At 27.9% G+C, this 20,774-nt stretch overlaps 2 protein-coding genes across 5 annotated transcripts; both read left to right on the top strand.

Annotated features, from left to right (window-relative positions):
* Window positions 1-588: 588 nt before the first annotated feature.
* On the top strand, window positions 589-3,906 carry LOC118072042 (thiamine transporter 2-like). Of its 3 annotated transcripts, none has more exons than XR_004690973.1 (8): window positions 589-799; window positions 895-1,085; window positions 1,153-1,537; window positions 1,720-2,082; window positions 2,206-2,398; window positions 2,542-2,683; window positions 2,927-3,588; window positions 3,669-3,906. XR_004690973.1 is itself a non-coding variant. In XM_035091606.1 (7 exons), the coding sequence occupies exons 2-7, from the start codon at window positions 963-965 to the stop codon at window positions 3,065-3,067; spliced, it is 1,347 nt and encodes a 448-aa protein (XP_034947497.1). In that variant the 5' UTR covers window positions 589-799; window positions 895-962; the 3' UTR covers window positions 3,068-3,906. The 3 variants fall into 3 exon arrangements, 1 of the variants encoding a protein (XP_034947497.1); XR_004690974.1 differs by having other exon boundaries at window positions 878-1,085; XM_035091606.1 differs by having other exon boundaries at window positions 2,927-3,906.
* Window positions 3,907-4,635: 729 nt separating this feature from the next.
* Window positions 4,636-8,335, top strand: LOC118072043 (serine protease inhibitor 88Ea-like). 2 transcript variants are annotated; one of them, XM_035091608.1, is made up of 4 exons: window positions 4,636-4,795; window positions 6,618-6,965; window positions 7,069-7,438; window positions 7,644-8,326. In XM_035091608.1, the coding sequence occupies exons 1-4, from the start codon at window positions 4,784-4,786 to the stop codon at window positions 8,237-8,239; spliced, it is 1,326 nt and encodes a 441-aa protein (XP_034947499.1). In that variant the 5' UTR covers window positions 4,636-4,783; the 3' UTR covers window positions 8,240-8,326. The 2 variants fall into 2 exon arrangements, with proteins under 2 accessions (XP_034947499.1, XP_034947498.1); XM_035091607.1 differs by lacking the exon at window positions 4,636-4,795 and adding an exon at window positions 5,243-5,609 and having other exon boundaries at window positions 7,644-8,335.
* Window positions 8,336-20,774: the final 12,439 nt, after the last annotated feature.

Genomic DNA, 20,774 nt, shown 5'->3' with positions numbered 1-20,774 from the left:
CTAAATAACAAAAACTAGATCGTACTAATTTTTTTTCAATTTATTTCTATTCTCAAATAGTACAATTAAATTGAATACATCAATTTTGAAAAAAAATATTTAAAATATATGAAAGATTGTAAATTATAAATGAATGTTAATATACACTCGGTTCGAGAAATTTTGAACTTTAAAAAAGTGATAAATTTGTAATAATTAATTGTTGGTAACTGTATAAAATTAATTGTACTTATTGGGATTTCAAAAAATGATAGCTACATTAAATTTTGAATTTCGTTATTTTAATTTGTTGTGTCCTCTTGTGTCATACTAAGTATGCTCCAAAAAGGACTAAGTATTTATCTGTATAAAAGTAAACAAATAATTAACAATAAAGTATATATAATATATTGTATTATGTATAGACTATGTATTCTGGAATTATGTCTGTAATAATTTAATAAAAATATATTATACATACACACACAAAAATCTCTATTTATGTTGATTTACATGCAATTTATTCAATATTATCATTATTATTGGCTTCGACGATTTTGTGTTTAACGGTGCTGCTACTAGTAGATGAAAACGTAACTAAACTCTCCATTTCTATGACAATATCAATGTGATCGCATGATCTCTTGTGCAAGTTAACCAGTGCTAATTAAAACATGTATCCACTTCGAGTCTTACTTAAGTACTTACAAGACGTAAGTGGAGTGTTAAGAATATTACGCATGTTGATGATTAAAATTTGATTAACCCAAGAGATAGAATTTTTTATACATGATTGTAAATATTAACATACACTTGTCAAGTAAGTCTCCAAAAATTTTTGTTATATTGAACGACAAACAGAATTGTGTAATTTTTAATTTTTAATTCATGAATGAAGATTAAAATAATTTTCAGCCGGTACCAAATAAAATTTTCGGTAAATGAATTAATTAACAAAAGATAATCCAATTGTGCATTTAATCATGGAATGGACAAGGATTTCACAAATTCTTTGTATGTTTGGTTTTCTTAAAGAATTCAGACCAAGTGAGCCATTTATATATAATTATCTAACAAGTCATGGAAAAAATTTTACTGATAAACAGGTAAATAACAATAACATTCTTTATTCTTTCAATCAATTGAATTCTTGAGTGATCATTATTTTTTCAGGTGAACCAAGAAATATATCCAATTGCTACTTACAGTAATTTTGCAACTTTAGTAGTAGTTTTTCTGTTGACTGATTTTTTGAGATATAAACCGGTTATTATATTATGTGGTATCTCAGGAATTGCTGCATACATCATTTTGATTGTTGGAAACTCTATTCCGATTATTCAAGTAGTAGAATTTTTATATGGTTTATATTTTTCTACAGAAGTTGCTTACTATACTTATATTTATGCCAAAGTTGACAAAGAACATTATCAAATTGTATCAAGTTATATCAGATCAGCTTTATTATTTGGAAGATTTATCACTGGTGTTGTAGCTCAATTAACTATTTCATTTAGTATCTTGAACTATCATGAGCTTAATTATCTCACATTGCTAGGTAATAAACAATTTAAATGATAACATTCTAATTCGTCTTTCATTACTTCTTTTATTATAAAGATTCAACAATAATCTTCTTTGAATATTTGCCTGAAATTCAGATTATCTTAATCTTCTTTTGTTTTTTTTTATCGTTCAACTTTTTTATTAATTAAAAAATTATAAATATTTTTATTATAGGACAAGTGCTAGCTACATTGTGGGCCGTCTTCCTTCCATCAGTAAAACAATCAGTATATTTTCACCGTCCTGAAGATTCACCTGATAAGGACGATTGCATAACTAATTCAAGAGTGACAACTGAAGGCTTATACCCTAATCAATCTTTTATTCAAAAAACTAAACGAGCTTACTATTTACTATGGAAAGATTTTATAAAAGCTTATACAAATATTCATGTATTGAAATGGTCATTTTGGTGGGCAGCAGCAAGTTGTGGATATTTACAAGTACTTAGTTACGCTCAAATAATTTGGGAGACATGTGTTAAAACAGATGACATAATTTATAATGGAGCAGTAGAGGCGTTTTATACAATAATTGGTATATAGCTTTCATATTTCAAACACTACTATTTATTTGTGAATAATTACCAGTGAGAGCTGGTATCAAGTTTAAAGTTTTAATGTTTATATTTTAAAAAGAATTTATTATAATAATTTATAGGTGGTCTCACGGTATTTGGAGTTGGAAAACTACAATTAAACTGGGAGTTACTTGGCGAAATAATTCTATCATTTTTCTCCATCATAGAAGCTATTTTATTATTTTTTATGACAAAAACCTATAATATTTGGTTACAATACACATTATATATAATATTTGGTGTCATCTATCATACCATTGTGACAATCGCCAGGTAATGTAATTATAAACGTTCGTTGTGATTTTTATAGAAGACAATTGAGTTTACTTTACTCTTACTTATACAATTGAATAAATTTATTTTAAATTTAGAAAATATTGATAGCTTACTTATTCAATCGTTGCTTTATATTACAGTTTCGAAGTGGCAAAAAACATATCTGAAGATAGTTTTGGCCTCATCTTTGGGATAAATGTATTTTTAGGATTAACCTTCCAAAGTATTTTAACATTTATAGTTATCGGTGGAAATCATTTTTTACTAGATATCAGAGGCCAGGTATAGAAAAAAATCCATAAATATTATTTAATTAACATTTTAAATGTTGAATAAATATTAACATTTAATGCTATTTAGTATAGATTAATTATAAGAAAATTAATCGATTGACATTTAAAAAGTATATATAGAAAAGCTCATTACATAATGCATGAGCTTTAGTAATAACTATTTAACATTGATAAATATATAATAAAGAATCTTTATATTATTTAATACTACTAATTTAATTATTACTTTTAGTTTACAGTCTATTCTGCATATTTTGGAGTACTTGGTGCCATATTTGGAGTCATAGCAGTTTTTACAATAACTTCATTGTGTAGAAGACAAGAGAAGCTTACAATATGGACTGAAGTTAAAGATGATCGAAACAGTCATTGATGCTCATCTAATAGGCTGAATTAAATAAATATGGAATTAATTATTATAGTATTTATTATTTGTATTTTTAGTATTTTCATTACAGTATTGTGATTGTGATATGGAAATAATATCTTTTTTTTGTTTCATAGTTTATTATAGTTATAATATTTGTTGATAAAATTAATGGATTTATGTTACTTTTTAAAAGTATATTTTTTATTAAATTTTTATATAGTTCTAAATCTAAAAGATTCAGGAATAAAGGGGAAATAATTTTAAACGTGATTTTTCATTATTTTATCCTTTTACATTGTCACATTAATTTGATAAATTAATCGCAAAGAGAAAGATTTCCATTGAAACAATCAAGAATTGTTATTTAATCGATTTGTTGCTGTAAAGTAGTTAAAAAAAACAATAATGATAATTATGACCTTGTCTCTAAAATGAATATTTTTCTAACATTAAAATTTCCAAATGCATTAAAGTGTCTAGTCACGAATGTGAATATTATCCAATGGAACATCAAAATATGTCAGGTAAATAGTTAAAAATTATGATAATTATGTTATTAATTTTCTGTTATATTTAATTATAGGAATTTTCTATTTCCTTTCAGGAGTCTTCTGTTTTCTCCGGATATTTTGCAGTATTTAATATGTTTATTATAAGCCCATTCTCTATAATAACAATGTTATGTAAAACAAAAAGAAAGGAAAAGCCAGTATCGGAGATAAAAAATCATGGGAGCAATTATTTCCACTCAAAAAATCATAAAAGAGGTTGTTATTTCCAAGATTATATTCAATAAATTATTCACATACGAAAAAATAAAATTAATTTGTCTCTAATGGAGAAAAAGGTAGCTATTAAATGGAAAATTTTTCTTTTTATGATATTTTTTAATACACACTATCTGTTTAAATTTGAATAACTTCGGTAGTAAAAAATTTGAAATAGAAATCCGATAAAAACGTCAAGTTAAAAATAATAAAAATTGACAATGTCAATATGAAATATTTGTTGATGCATGAAAAAAAGAGACAATGATGAATATCAGATGATAGATTACTATTTGGAATATAAGCGATGGAATTACCCACCCGGAACTTGTTTCTTTGGACATTAAACACCGGAGAAAACCTTGAGTGTTCGAAAATTGGAATAACAAATTAAACTCTTGAAAATGGGAAATTCCGTCATCATTCTACCAAGAAACATAATTTTTCTTATTTGGAGCAACCAAGTGACCGGTAAAAATTGATCGTAAAAATACGTAAGCAAAATTACAACACAAAAAATTTTTTTTAAGCAACCAGCTATAAATTTTCAAACGGTAAATGGAGAGAATAAGCAATTTAGCTGGGATTTTCCCCTCACATCGATTCAAGAAGATGAAATATTCTTATGTATACGCATATGTACAACAGTGAATGCTCATTGACGTAGTTGATAGCTAACCAAGTGGAGTCAAATCAGTGAGAATACACAATCGTATGAGAATGCAAGGAGACCAATACTAACTTGACTTGTCCCAGAGAGGCTACCCAGCATATAAAACAGTGTGCTCGAACATTTTCTCTTACAGTAAGCATCACACACTCGAAAGAACACGTGAACTTATCAACATTAATTATTTTTATCCTTTATGACAAGAGATAAATATTGTTATAGTGATTATTTCATCGATCAATTTATTCTGCAATCTGATCGAAATCGTTTTACCTATTGAAAATGAAATTAAAAGTACGTATGAAGAGTGTTAATAATATATAAAAGAAATACTTGCAAGTGAAAATTTGTGCTGAATATTAAATATGGATTTTAAAATATGATATCATCATAGCTTTGTTGACCTTTGATTGGTTGTTATCAGAATTGTTTTTACAAGATAGAAACATTGGTCAATACAATTGGATAATAGTTATGTGATTATCATTTCTCACTCAATAAATAAAAATAGACTAGTGATTCCCTTGATAGATTCATGATTTTCAATCGAAAATTATCAATTGCCAATTATTGATTAAATTATAAGCTGATCATAACAAATTTTATATTGTCCATACTTAGCATTTAGATAACAACGTAGAAAATATAGATTAAATTAAATATTTTTCAAGGTTGAAAAGAAGAAAGTTAAGCTAATAAAATAAAATACTTTTCGATTGATTCATCAATTTCGATGAATCGTGCTTTTGCTACCTGTTTTGAAAATGTGTCATAATTTATTTTAGTTGGGTTGTATTTTTTTATTTCTAAAGTAAACGCTTTCGCTTGTTAAGCAATTTACATATTCATGAGATCCTCATATTGTCACTACATGTACCCACGATATGACATTGTAAATGGCTTCAAGTTTATTGAGAGTTGTATTTGAAGAGGGAAGAAAAGAAAGTGGGGATAGGATGTTCAACAAGCCGGTTTTAAAGTTTCTCTTCTGACGTTTATTCAGTTTTACTTTGCCATTGGCTAAATACTGTATCATTTTTGTGTCTCGACGTTTTGTTTTGCATATTTTTGTATCCCTATCTGAGTTATTCTCATGGCCAAGTTACAAGTAAGTCATAAAAATATTCATCATGAAAGGAAGTACTCCAATGCTTCCTTTTAATAATTTGATTTCACTAGAATGATTGAACTGCTGATAATGAGTTTCACATCAGCCAATATTTATATTAACGTCAAAATATGATTTTTGTCCACTTTATGCACTTTATTATGATTATATTTTCATTACTTTCACTTTTTTGTGCCTTTATTTATAATAACTTTCACTGATTTGATTTCGATGATGTCTAGGCATTTTTTTCTCTATTAGATAAATAATCGTTAAAAAAAAATATTCAATACCTATATTATGTATGACATCCATTTGTTATATTTTCTTTAACACTGACCTAATTACCCAGACCAAGAAGAAAGAGATCATCAGTGATTTCGAAATAAACAGTCAGAGCTCAGTAGTGGGTAATGTTCTCAATTCTGCCACAATGTCTTCGAAACACCCGTCCGAATTATATGTCGCTTTCTCCAGGTACTAGTCGAGAAAGCTCCTCTGTTAGTACCTGAATACAATGATTACGTCTTTGAGGTTCAATTATTATCATTATATTTTTATTTATGACTTTTCATTTCGAAATCATTAAAAAAGTATTAGATGCTCACAAAGCATGTGAACATGGTTGCTTTTCTTAATCATCATTAATATTCTCTTTCCGTTTTGTTTCTGAACACGATAGAAGTCATGTTTCATTACAAAACTTGTTTAGTTACGTACAAGGATAACACCATGATTAGACAAACAGCCTTGTAATGTAGTAATTTGAAAATGTATCACTATGTATATAGTCAAACTCATTTAGTTCCAGTATTTTTTGTGATAACAAAAGGAAACGTTCCAATGACCGAGCATGAACCTCTGAATCAGTATCCTGTTTATTATGACATTTTATTTTAAAATCCATTTTTTATTGCTAAAAAAAATGACTTTTTAAAACTCACTAATGATTATTAATTAAATTTGATGAATTATGTTAATAGTGTCTAACAATTTTGTTTATTTCAGGCAATCTCGGCTCTAAGCCTACTTTTAATAGGCTCCGTTTTGGAGGGTACATTAGCACAATGCATCACCGACAATGATGCAGCAGGAGCTATAGCACCTGACACAAATGAGCTCATGGTAAAGGGCAAGATTTCTTTCGCATTGGATGCTTTGAAAGAAGCAGCTTTGATTGAGTCTGAAGATAATCTTTTCTTCAGCCCTCATAGTCTTTATGAAGCTCTGACATTAGCTTATTTTGGAGCTCGTGGAACTACAGAAGAATCTTTGAAACGAGCTCTTAGAATACCTGAAAGTCTTTCTAAACGAGATGTTTGGGGAAATTATATAATTGAAAAATCTTTCAAACTGGTAATAGCTAGTTGTCAAACTTCTTATTATAAATTCTTTAGAATATTTAAGTAATAGACAAAATGCTTGTGAAATATTCTAAATATATAAAATATTATTGCAGATGAATATTTCAACTGATTATGAATTCAACACGGCTAACCGTTTATGGATTAGTGATAAGAAGAAGATAAGGGAATGTATGTTAGACTTTTTTGGTAGCGAATTACAGCAAATGGATTTTAAAGCCAACCCAGAAGGTGCTAGGAATCAGATTAATGAATGGGTTAGTAATATTACCAAAGGACACATCCAGGATCTTCTTGCAACAGATGCTATTGCTGAGGATACTGACTTGGTACTTACAAATGCTGTATACTTCAAAGGACTTTGGGCTCAAAAATTCGATCCAGCCAGCTCTGCTAGAGCTATTTTCTTCGGATCTAAAGACTCATTGGTTACGTTCATGAACCAAAAAGGTTCTTTTAGTTTTAGTAAGTATATTTGTTTATGAAAAAACATTATTTTATTAAAAAACAATCTTAATCAGCAATATAATTATCAATAAATGATGAAATAACAGATATAATCTTAAAGATAATTAAATTCGAGTTATTGGATGACTAATTAGTAAGCAGAGATAATGTTAAAAATTTTTATTCGTTATAATTATGACTAACAATTATTATTTCATTACAGCTGTGTCAGAAGACTTGGGAGCTCATGTAATTGAATTGCCTTACAAAGGTAACACCATTTCCATGTTCGTATTTCTACCTCCTTTTGTAACAAACAAAATGCAGAGAGATTTAACAGCTAACGAAAGAAATAAGAACCGCATAAACCAATTAATTGAAAGAATGACAAACACAGAAAAAGGAATTGAAGAACTTTATGGAATCTTACAACGAGGAATGTTGGAAAGAGAAGTCAGACTATCAATTCCTAAATTCAGTATTGAAAAAGAGCTTCCAGTAACACAACTTTTCCATGCTTTGGGAGCTGGAGAAATTCTAACACCAGGACGAGCTGATCTCCGAGGTTTTTTGAGTAGTGCTGAAGATAATTTGCATCTTGGTGATGCAGTTCATCGAGCTAAAATTGATTTGACTGAAGAAGGAACGACAGCATCAGGTGCTACAGCAATTTTGAGCTTCCGTTCCAGCAGACCGACTGAACCTGTTACCTTTAATGCTAATCATCCATTTGTCTACCTCATCTACGATAAACAATCACGATCAATTATTTTCACTGGAATTTATCGTACACCAACATCACCTGGGGCAGCTGCATGAGTTCAATAAAAAATACAAAACTATTTGATAAAATTATAATAGTAGTACAAGTTTTAGATTTATTTGAATAAATTGCTTAAATTGTAAGGTTGATTATTTAACATATACTCATTGTGTGTTGAGAGTACTTTATATATAAGTGTATATGAAGTATAAATGTAGAAATGCTGATAAATTATTAAGACTTTTGAATGATTTATATATTAATAAATATTATATTTATTTTTAAATAAAGATCACTCATTTTTAATTTAAGTTTAGATTATTTAATATAGCTTTTATCAGTTATTAAAATTTTTCATTTTGTATTTAAATAAAATAATCTAGGGAATTTTTATAATATAGAATCTTATGTGACAGAATATTCTAATTTTTTGTGATTGAATATTGATACAAATAAAATTGAAGTAGCATATAAGTCAATTTAATAAATGTGATGATTTAATGATTTTCTAAATTTATGAATACGCATTTTTATTTTTAAATATGAAAATTTTTCCATCGTTGATACTTGTATACAAACTTTATGAAAAAAAATACTAAAAATTCATCGTCTCAATTTATCATATATTCTCTTTTCTCTATTATGATTTTATTCATACTAAAAATTCTATCATAAATCAAAATCTTTTGGATCTCAACAATAATTTTTTATTCCTCTAGTGATGTGAAAAATATCAGAACCGATTGAGAATTTTATTAATCTTCTATTAATAACTTGAAATCTTGAATTTTAAAAAGAATCTGTAATCTCTATGGGAATTTGAGAATTTATTTTTCTTTAAAGAGCCTGATCTCATTAATTATTCATCCCAGAAGACACAATTTATTGACACAGCTTTTCAGGTAAATAAACAACGAATAAAAAATATTTTGAATGAAAAAAAAAAATAATAAAAAGAGTTCAAAAAATGATAATATTTGAATAAAAATTATTTAAGCTAACAAACTGTCTGTTTCTTCATGTATTTAAATAATCGATAGCTGGAACGAGTCGCACTCTATAGACTTGAACAAATTTAAATCCACAGATAAAACAGAGTAAATACGGAGTACAACTTTTCCTGTTACTAATAAAATCGTTCAATGACTGGAAATAAATTTTTGAATAAAATATTAAACATGTTATTCTTTCTCATTATCCTCAAAACCCAAATATTTTAATGTAACTCCAATAGATAATATCAAAAATTATTTATTCATAAATTATCTCTGATGATTGAATTTTTTCTCACTTACAACAAAATTCAATTTAAAATCAAATTTCATTAAAAAAATAAATTATAAAAATAATTAACTTTAATAAATAAAAAAATAAAAAACTCCAAAATTACTACATTATTGACGTGGCTGCTTTCGGTATAATAATAAAAAATAACATGAAAATTAATAATGAACATTTGGATATTTTACAACAAAACAAAGATTCGGCTTTAATTTAATAGCTTTAGGAAAAAATTTCCCTGGATAATTTTTTACTGACATTCTTCCTTTAAATTATAAATTATTATCCTAAGTAGGCGTATATCCATGTAATTATACATGAGCTTTGAAAAGACTAAAAGGTGGTACACTACCGCGAAAAGTTAATCATGTACGTTGCTCCGCCCGACTGAGCGCAATTTTTACGCTTTGATAATTCAAGTTGGCAAGTATTCTGCATGTGCTTTATGCAGTCTGTGAGTTTGTAAACGTACCTAAGTATGATGCGTTATATTTATATGTTATCTACTTAAACTAATTTGTCATGGTTGTTTCGTAATTCATTTGCATACCTGCACAGGACCCAGCATGTAACATGCTGATAGCCATATGCCAGCGAAAATTATGAAGTTGTTATGTATATAAAGTAATTGTAAGAGAGCGCGAGGTGATTGACCTTCGGGTTAATTTTTAAAACAACAATCTATCAACGCAATAGATAAAATATTTTTTTACTTCTATCCCGATTATCTCGTTTCATTTGATCCTCCCACAAGCTAAGTCATCGACCTTTTAAACTGGAAGAAGAAAAATTCATGTCACGTGTCTAGTGGGGTTTCTTTCCTTTGATACATTACTACCTTTAGTTGCACTCACGAAACACTACACACACAACGACCTATAATACACCAACATATGATTCAATCCAGACGGCCTTCACGGGATCGAGGGATATACGCTGCTTTTGCATACATTTCTTATGACCAACGTGCTACAAAAGTATAAAAACCTCTTTGAACTATACGCAAATGCTAAAGTATTTTCTTTCTTATTTATTCCAACCGTTAGTTGATAATCGTAAATATTAAATAACCAATAATTATATTTAATTATTTATTAGTGTACATACAGCTAGAAACTCATCTGCATAAAGATTCGAAAATTATTATTTACCCTGCGATATCGTGTAATTCATCTTATTAACGCTTAATACATCAGCAGTTGAGAAACGTGGAAAATATCTTCATTTTTTTCATTCTTTCAATCATGTATCAAATGTGCGTTGATTATTTTAAAAATTTTCCAACGAAAGTTTATAATTAATTATTGTCGGAAATGTAAAATGTCTTGTTAGATTCGATAGAAAAATTTGATGATTCATGATTACTCATCTATTCAGAAGGATTCTGGATTTCTTTATTGATCTAAGATTATTTTCAACAAATATGATTAATTATTATTACACAAAGAATATTATTTTCATTAAAAATTCGTCTCAGTAATTTTAATAATATTATTTTCTTGTTTTTATTTCATTTTTATCTATAATAAATGAATCTTTTCGTTAGAAAAAATCAAAACGGATTTACTCAACATTAGAAAACTTTTTAAAATTTATTTTAATTTACATAATAAAAAAAAATGAAATAAGAAAGTTAAGTCTTGTTGAGGAAATTTTATGAAATTTTAATTTTTTAAAAATGAATCATCAAAAATATGAAATAATAGCAATATATAATTACGTTCAATGATCAATGATTACTCAATTGAACATAAATGCTTTGAAATTATTATTGATCTCAGATAACTTGTCATTAATCTTTTAAAGGATTTAATAAATACTATACACCTCACAATTATTATCAATGCAACTCGAATACTAAGGAAATATAACAATGTTTCTTTTTTGAAATAAATATGGTAAAAGTCATTTCTAATATATACATACTTGCGTATTTAATAAATAATTGAACTCTGAGAAAAAAAAGACTAAACTTAAAATTACCAAGCGACTATAAATATGTAAATACTATAATTAATTACATTTTAATAAAAAATTTAACTTAATTATATTTTGTATGCCAACCTAATTAACAATAAATAAATTTTTCTATAATAAATGTCAAAGTTTGTTCTCTATTATTAACAATAAAGTTCAATAGAAATCCTGAAACAAGTGATTTATTTAGAATAATAAGAAAATTTATTTAAACCCCATGAAAAAATATCTATTGTTAACAAAGCTTGTCAGCAGCGACAAAGTATTTTTCTCACTAAACAGGTTTATATTCTCACCGTTATAATCAACAATAATAATAATAAAAATAATTAATAACAATACTTAATAATCAATTATTACTCATCTGTATGATATAAAGATTCAAAAATTATTATTGATTGAAGATAACTCATAATTAATCTTATTAACTCTTAAATAAATGAAATATGCTCAATAATGATTATAAATGCATCAGAAGAATCATGATGCAGGAAAAAAAATGAAACAACGAAATTCAAGATGTAACGGTACAATATCCAGAATATCTCTGAGAGCAACTCGATACAAGTGAGTCCCGTGCGAAAGATAAGATAGAGGAAAGTGGGGAAAAGATGCACTCATCGTGCGCACTGATGATGCACTAAGATAGCAATAAATAAATGGACTTTCGAGATGGGGTGTAGTGCGCGCGTGTACAATCAATTATAGTGAACGACCACGAACAAAGATGCCTACATGTGCATGTTGCAGCAGGTACAAGGGAGTTGCTTGGCCCCTGATTGAGGAGCGGAGAGTCTACCCAACCGAAGGAGCGGCTCTCGAGAGACGCCGATCTTAAGTAGGTCTCCGGAACATCAGGGAAAAAAATACCACACCCGTACGCGCAAAGGTGAGCGCTCAGGTAGTCAACTTATACGTGAACAACACCCCTCAACCACTCTCTTATTCGTTTTCTTAGAGCTCTAATAACGTCAAGGGAATCTTGGGTGTGCTTTGAGAAATCTCATAAAACGTGTCTGTATAACAAGAAAACTTGTAGGACAGACCAACCGTGACCAATCACGAATGCACTAATTTTATATATACGTTAGATTATTGGAAGAACTTGACTATTTTTATTCTATATAAAAACATATCTTTACTACAAGAAAACAAGTAGAATTAATATTCTATTTCAATTTTTAACGAATATATATTATTTACTTATAAGCATTTTAAATATATTTCAGTCCTTGGATTTATAAGAATTATCTCAGGATTTTTTCGTACTAACATTCAAAATAAAAATATTGATAACTAGATTTATACAAAACATAAATTAAATTATCATTAAAAATTAAAAAAATCCATTCTTACAATTAAAATAATCTTTTTTGTTATAGTTTTTATTACCTTACACATCTTTTTTGTATTTGAAGATTTTTAGATATATTTATTTCCCTTCCTCCGTTTAAATATTGTTTAATGAATATTATAATTAAGTTTCATCAAAGATTATCAATAAAATATCAGTCCATTTACACATTTATTATCAGTATATTATCATTTTTAATGAGTTTATATTTATTTATATGCATTTTAAATATATATATATATATTAGTCCTTGAACAAGTAAAACATATTCGCAGAACTTTTATGTTGATATAATATCGATTTTTTTTAAACTAAGAATAATAAAAATTATTAAAGAGTTATGTAATGTGATAAAATAAATAACAGAATGGTTAATAAACATGATGATAATAATTATAGACACAATCATTAACTAAAGTAATATTTTTTGTATAAATATATTATTGTATGTTTTTTTTAATAAATACTCACGTAATTATCTATTGAAAAATATCAATGAAAAATTATAATAATTATTTATCTAGTAATTACATAAACATAAAAAAAAAAAATTGAAAAATCGTTATTTTAAGAAAAAGTTGGGATAATAATTACTTTAAATACTAATTAACAACTGACATCAAAAAATGTATTTTAACTCGAAACTTAACATTTAAAAAATTTCTTCAATTTTTAACTTCATTAATATATCATTAAATTCAACGGTAAAATGGAAAAAAATCTAATTTTTCTTTGACATATATCTTAGTTTAAAAATATCACAACATCGTTTTTTCGTGGAGTTTCAATTTTACATCTAAAGTATTAAGATCATCTAACAAAAACGTTACTCAATTTTTTATCGAGTCACCTGGTTTAAAACTGTCTCTCCAGCTTCACGACTCAGTTACTTGAAAACAAATCACTAAAGAAATTACAAAGAAAAAAAACGTATAATATTAAAAATATAATTTTTTTAAATTCATCTCACATTACCTCTTTTTATGATTATTTTTAAAGATATAATCAAAGTAGATTAAAATTTTTCCTGCAGATCAATTAAAAATCTAATTAAACAAGAAATTTCTATTCAAAAATGAAATGGAGTTCATTATAAATAAAATATTTAGAATTGAGTAAAGTTAAATACTTCTATGATGATATTATGATGATTATCAGAGATTTCTTTGAAATAATTTTATCCTTATAATGCCTTTGTAGATGCTTAATAGAACATGCTATGTCTCAACTAGAGTGTATTAATACTAACTTGATCCAAGTCAAATTCGATTACTCCTGATACGAAGCTAAATGACGATGCAAAAGTGTCATCACGACGATCTGATAGTTATATCTGAATGCATTCATCTTATAATAGATAATCGGTACATCGAACAACAATGCGTAGCGGTCGAAGACGATTGACACAAATAAGAGGCCAAATGCGCATGAGTATAACGATTTGAAATAAAAAATATGCATTGAGAATAATATAATAGAATCATTGATTATAACTAAACCTTTACATCGCTTGTCTATGCATCACTAATCAGCATACGACGATATCCGGCGATCAATCTTTTTACAATTGTCCATTTTTTTCATTCCTTCAATCCACACCTGCACTTGAATAGAGCCGTAAAATATCTTTTTTTATTTCTCATTAATTAAATGAGCAGAGAAATGCCGATGATGGCCGGAAAATGTTGATATTTTTTTCATGTTTTTCATTAAATCTTCCATTAATTTTATTGTTCGATAGAAAGATTGTTCTAGAAACATTACAATCGGTATTTGCAAGGCTTCCTTTAGTTATCCGTAAAAGACAAAAATATTTTTTTTTTCTTTTCTTTTATATAAATTTCCCGGTCTATTGCAGTCATGAAGAGAAGGCATCCTTTCTATCGGATTATTTTCTTGGCTTACAGAACCACACCTGAGCATCCAACTATTCTCTATCCTAGAAGAGAACTTGCTACAAAGACTAATAACGATCTAGTATACAGCCATTTCAAAGCGCTTCTAATTGTGTCGAGCGATGGGGTCGTGATCGTCGTATAACGTGTTCTCAACGGCGTGACGATAGACTTAAATGGTAAACTGGCAGTCATAGATTACAACAATGGCAAAACCATTTGATGATAGCGAGAAATGCACCTAAGATTTCTATTGCACATAAAGATGATTTTTTGAAGATGCATTATTATCGAGCATTTTAATAAGATATCTTACTGAGTATTCTCTAATAATTGCTTTGTTATCAAAGGCTTAATGAAATAAATACATTTTTGCAACTTATGCTCAGTAATAAATCAGCATGATAAAATAGTTGCTTCATTACCGATTAATTCATTGAAAAATACATTTTTTATAGATCAAAAAGAAAGTTTTCGTTTTAACAAGACAGGAGTTTTACGGTAATTGCGGTTGATATAAATGAAAAAAAAAAATTTTTTTCGCAATTATTAGTAGAGATTTATTTATTGCAAGTAAATCTCTTGAGGAATATTGGATCTAAATAATTAAAAGCAAAGAATTGATAAAAATTATTTAAAATTTATTGATGTCAAAGAAGAGATATTTTTGAATGGCTCTAGATATTTATAAACAAATATAATTGAAAATTTCTGTTTCTAGAACACAATTCATTGACCTAAACATCCGATTGCGGATTTAATTTTTTTATTCCACAGTTAATGATTCGAGAAATTTGAAATATATAAAAAAAAAAACCTCATCCGTAAAATTAAATAATCTTTCCCTAGATTAAAGTGTTTGAGAACTAAATTCTTGTTTTCCTCATAGAATCATGACAAAAAAATATTTTTAAATGGTTTATGGTACTAGGGTTAAAAGGCTTAGTATAACGTTATTTCCTCATTATTATCAGTAAACGAAGTGGATAAAATAGTTAGCAGTTACAACCTCATCATTTAAAAAAGTCATTTAGATTTTTAATGAAAATTGGTGTGATTAAACCTCGCCTATTGACTTTAAACATAGCAGAAGCGATGAGACTTTATATATCCTGATATTAATCTTTTATTTGAAAAATCCACTAGTAGATTTCCATTAGCTTTCTAGTGCTAGTTATAAACATATAGTAAATATGTACATATATAATATTTATACTAAACTGATGATCTGGTAAAAGTGGGTATGTTTACTCTATGACTTCTTATATACGATCTCGTCTAATAAATCTTGAATAATTTTTTAATAGTCCAGCGTACTTCTGGTATGTTTTATACCATTCCTCATTAGATTACAATGTACCCTACTTGACCGTACACCTGCTCAATTTCCTCATTGATTCGAGTTGCATATACCAACGCTCCAATAACCATATCGTCATGGTACTCTAAACTGCACCTTTCGTACGAGAAAAACAATCCAACATGTTCGGTTAAACAATAATTCTTCATGATATATTTTCATAGAAAAAATGGCCAAGTATTGAAGAAAAATATTATTATGAATTGAAGAAAGACAGATACTTTCGTGCATGATCCTCGACCAAGCGTGTCTCCTGTGCATTTGTCCAACTGTCGAGCCCGGCTGACCAAGCTTCAAGACCTACACTGATAGTAGAATTTTTTTTTATCAAATTGATTTATTTATCAACTCTTTAGAACTTCATTTGACTTGAAAAATGGCATAAATCAGTTTATGATAATACTTTTGAATAAATAAAGAGTTTATTTACTCAAAAGTTATTACCGATTTTAATTCAATAAAAAAAAATAAAAATGTAGGCTGAATAATACTTTATTATGATTAAAGAGTCTGATAAATGTTTAAATTTTAATATGATGATAATTTTTCATGTAAAGTAACGATAAAGTTATAATGATTTTCAAATCCTCTCATCATTTTTGTTTATTTTATCGCATAAGCCATAAATAAAAGAAAGTTTTTTTTACAGAGAAAGTTTTCCTGCAGATAAATTCAGTTTATGATACTCCAAGCTGTCGATTAATTAATCACTTGTAGATTAATAATTGCATATAAAGAATTATTATCCTCTATTATTATTATTTTTTTCTCTCTAAACCTATCCTCCAGTGACACACTAATTAATATCACTGAAATGTTTACAGTGGCTGCAAACAATATATCTACCCCGGTTGATAGGAGAGAATTACTTGTAGAGAAACGAATTATTTTTCATACGGTGAAATAATTGATTCGGTTAGACTTCATAAATCAGTTTAAGTGGACTTTATATTTAACAAGACCAAAGTGTAGATTTATTAATAGTGAATAAATTTATATTCAATGTATCGAATGATATTTCTAATATAACACGCAGATTGTACAGTGTGTAATATTAAATTAATAACTCATTACAAAATAGAAAAGTTTCCGGCTTTTTATGAGCAAATGAATAAATTAGGTATATCCTTTATTAAAAATTCGTGTTATCTCTAACGGATTTAAGGTAATTTGATTCCATCCTGCTGTGATATAATTATTATATCATTAAAACATTGACATTAATTATGTAATTAGTTAATTACTTCAAACATTAATTTGAACAAAATATTATTCCACTATTCTTTGATGTTGAACCACATAAATATAATCATTATAGATCAAGTAAATACGTATATTTCTAGTAAAGGATCTATAATTCTTCTTTTTTATTAACTTATAGGTTAATATTAGCAGTTGAAAAAATTATCCCCATGATTTCATCAATTATAAAAATTGAAAAAACTTCTTTCTCCAACAGTCTAATGACTTTACTATTGCTTACTCTATCGTTACAGCTACAATTTGCTTAGCTATTGTAGTAAAACATGTCACACAAATCACAATACACTTTTGTGTTGACACTTTGTAACAATAGTGAGGATTGTTAGATTGACAATGTTGATTTTTTCAAGCTTAATTTAATTTAAAACCTTCAATTTATTACTTTAGAATATTATATATTGCTTTTACAGTAATATTAACTACTTGTAACCTTTTGCTTAATCTTTAAAGATTAAAATTTTCTTTAATGTTTCAACTTTAGATCAACTTAGTCGACATCAGATAGCTGAGCTTTGATTATTATTGGAATTGAATTTTTCAACAATAAACAATAAATATCAGAATGTATTTACTGATTGGATTAGTCTCGAGTATGAGAAAAGGTGGAATTGATAAAATAACTTGAGAACAATCAGTTAAATCGACATATTTATGAAATCAATGAAAAGTACTGATTTAATCAATTAATTAATTGATTGAAGTTATTGTCAGTCTTTTAGTTTCTGTTAAAAATATACTGGTATTTAGGGTAATGTGAATCTGATTGTATCAATTAATGGATAAATTTAAAATCAGTATTGACTTTTCTGATGGTTAAAAAGAATTCCCGTTAATCTAATAGATTGATGAAATTTTGAAAATGTTATGCTTCCTGATGCATCCGAGGAATCTTATGTTCATTTAAATAATTTTTATCACGAGATAAAATCAAATTAATCGATCATACTTAAAAATAAATATCCTTCGAACTTCTTGTAGTTAGAATCATCATTGAATAATATTCCAACATCAAAATAAGTTATATGAATTTCTACAATGAAATTACCTCTGCATAGTTTGCTCGAATGAATTCTTGTATCAGTGTACTGTGACTTAACGATGGAGAGAGAAGAAAAATGATAGAAATTTCATACTTACTCCGGTGGCGGAGTCAATGTTCAAGTAGTGAGATAAGAAAAAAGATGATGAGATAGGAGACAACGACGTGTCGACCAACATCGAGAGTTGTTGACTCGCCCACGCTCTAGAAAACCACGAGAAGAACGCGATCTTGGTTACGATCATGTCCCAGTGTGTCCGCGTTATGCGGAGGTGTGCAGCGATGATACTTTGTCAGATGGGTTATTATTCTTCTCTTGTGTTTTCATCTCGAAACTTTGCAGTATATGTATCTTGTCGTCATGGAAACTGTTATTTGTGCGAGTACCCGTGACATTTTAAACGGGCGAAATCCAACCATTTTTGCCGCGTGTTACTTACGCTTATGGAACCGCTGTTGCAACTGGGTTCTAGGTTAATGCGGTCCTGGGATTAGATACAGATTAGGCCGACAGTTGCGGCTGATGATGAACATTCCACACGCGGTAAAGAGCAAAAGAGAGCAAATCACTTGCGGTTCATCTCTGGCACGTGCCAAGCGCGCCTCTTCCTACTCTAGGTAAAATAATTTACTCACATGATGAAAATATGCCAATTTTTATATTTTATTTTATTCCAGTCATACCATTATGCATTTCTATTTCTCTATATCACTGTAATCACTATTTTACTTGGAAAATGATATTTTATTTATTTCTAAATATTTCTTTAATGTTAAGAAGATGATTTATTCATTGAATAACTTATTTTTTATATATTTTTATCTCTATAATGATGATATCCATAAGATATTTGTGCAATATTTCATTTGGAATAGTTGAGAAGAATTTTCTCGTAAAAATTATTATGTAAAGTAATTACTCGAGGACAGGTCGATGTAATGGAAAATATCAGAAGAAACATAAATTATTTGGAGGGAGAATTTTTCAATTTTAGTTTAATATATTAACCTATCACGTAGTTACTAAATTGACGTCGTTACTTCTTTCAATGGGCCCATTTACGAATAAACGTTGTAGTTAAATTTTTATGGACGTGCTAAAAAAAATTCATTTGAATCTACCAGAATTTATATGGATTCAAAGAAGCCTTCTTTCTAATTGTTAAATATTTCTAACGAATAAAAATCTTACAATTTCATTCAAATTTAAAAAATAAAAGTTAAATACCTCTGTAATAAATTCCAAGATTTAGGTGAATTAGTTGAAGTTGCGCTATCGGAAAACTTCCTAACTGTTTACCTTGTAGTTATTCAATTTCAAGTATAAAGACAGCCAGTATAATAAAATTGTGTTCCCTAAAGATTCCTTGAATGTTTCCCAGTATATATAATGAAATTAATGAAATAATGATACATAGGCGAAAAACTGTAAGACATGAAAATGTGCATAACTTCTATGCTGCTAATGCTACTGGGCTGATCGAGGGCTCATATTCAAGATCTAGACGAGAGGAAACAAGTCTATATAGTTAAAATCATAATTGTAGCATAATTCATGCTAAAATTAAAGTAAGTTCCCATTTCACCCCATTTTAGGAGTGAAAAAATTAATTTTTTAAAAGTTTGACCGGATTCCGCATTTCTACGCATTGAGAGGAAAAGAATGAGTGGTCAAACTTGAAAATCGGACAACTTTGATTTTTCGACCCCAAAAAATGGCAAGTGGTACCCCTTTCCATTTTTTTTGGCCAAAAAATAAAAGTACTCCGATTTTCAAGTTTGACCACTCATTCTCTTCGTCTTGATGCGTAGAAATACGGAATCGAGGCACTGCCTAGAAAAACTCACTTTAACACCCTCAAAAAGGGGTAAAACTGGATACACATAAAAAAACATCATCTCCTTGACTTTAAACCCTTATAACTCATGAACGGATGGTCCAATAATCGTTTTTAGGGACATTTTAGAAACCTTAGAATCTAAGCTAAATATATATATTCATAAAAAATGTATAAAAAATTTCCTTTACCCTTAAAATCGCTAAAATATAAAAAAAATCACGTTTTTTAGGAAAGTTGCCAACTATTTTGGCAATTTTGAGGGTGAAATAAATTTTTTAAACGTTTTTCATGGATATGTATTTTTAGCTAAGATTCTGGAGTTTCTAAATACCTCTTCAAAATCATTATTAGATAATTTTTGTGAGAGTTATTGAGGTCCAAAAGCAAAAAGTAGATAATTTTTTGACTCTCACTTGACTTTGGACCTCAATAACTCTCACAAAAATTATCTAATAATGATTTTGAAGAGGTATTTAGAAACTCCAGAATCTTAGCTAAAAATACATATCCATGAAAAACGTTTAAAAAATTTATTTCACCCTCAAAATTGCCAAAATAGTTGGCAACTTTCCTAAAAAACG

Source organism: Chelonus insularis, unplaced genomic scaffold (genome assembly GCF_013357705.1).
Source record: "Chelonus insularis isolate UGA/USDA-ARS -01 unplaced genomic scaffold, ASM1335770v1 contig_88_pilon, whole genome shotgun sequence".
Classification (NCBI taxonomy): domain Eukaryota; kingdom Metazoa; phylum Arthropoda; class Insecta; order Hymenoptera; family Braconidae; genus Chelonus; species Chelonus insularis.
Note: the sequence above shows the minus strand (reverse complement) of the source record. Positions and strands in the feature narration are given on the sequence as shown.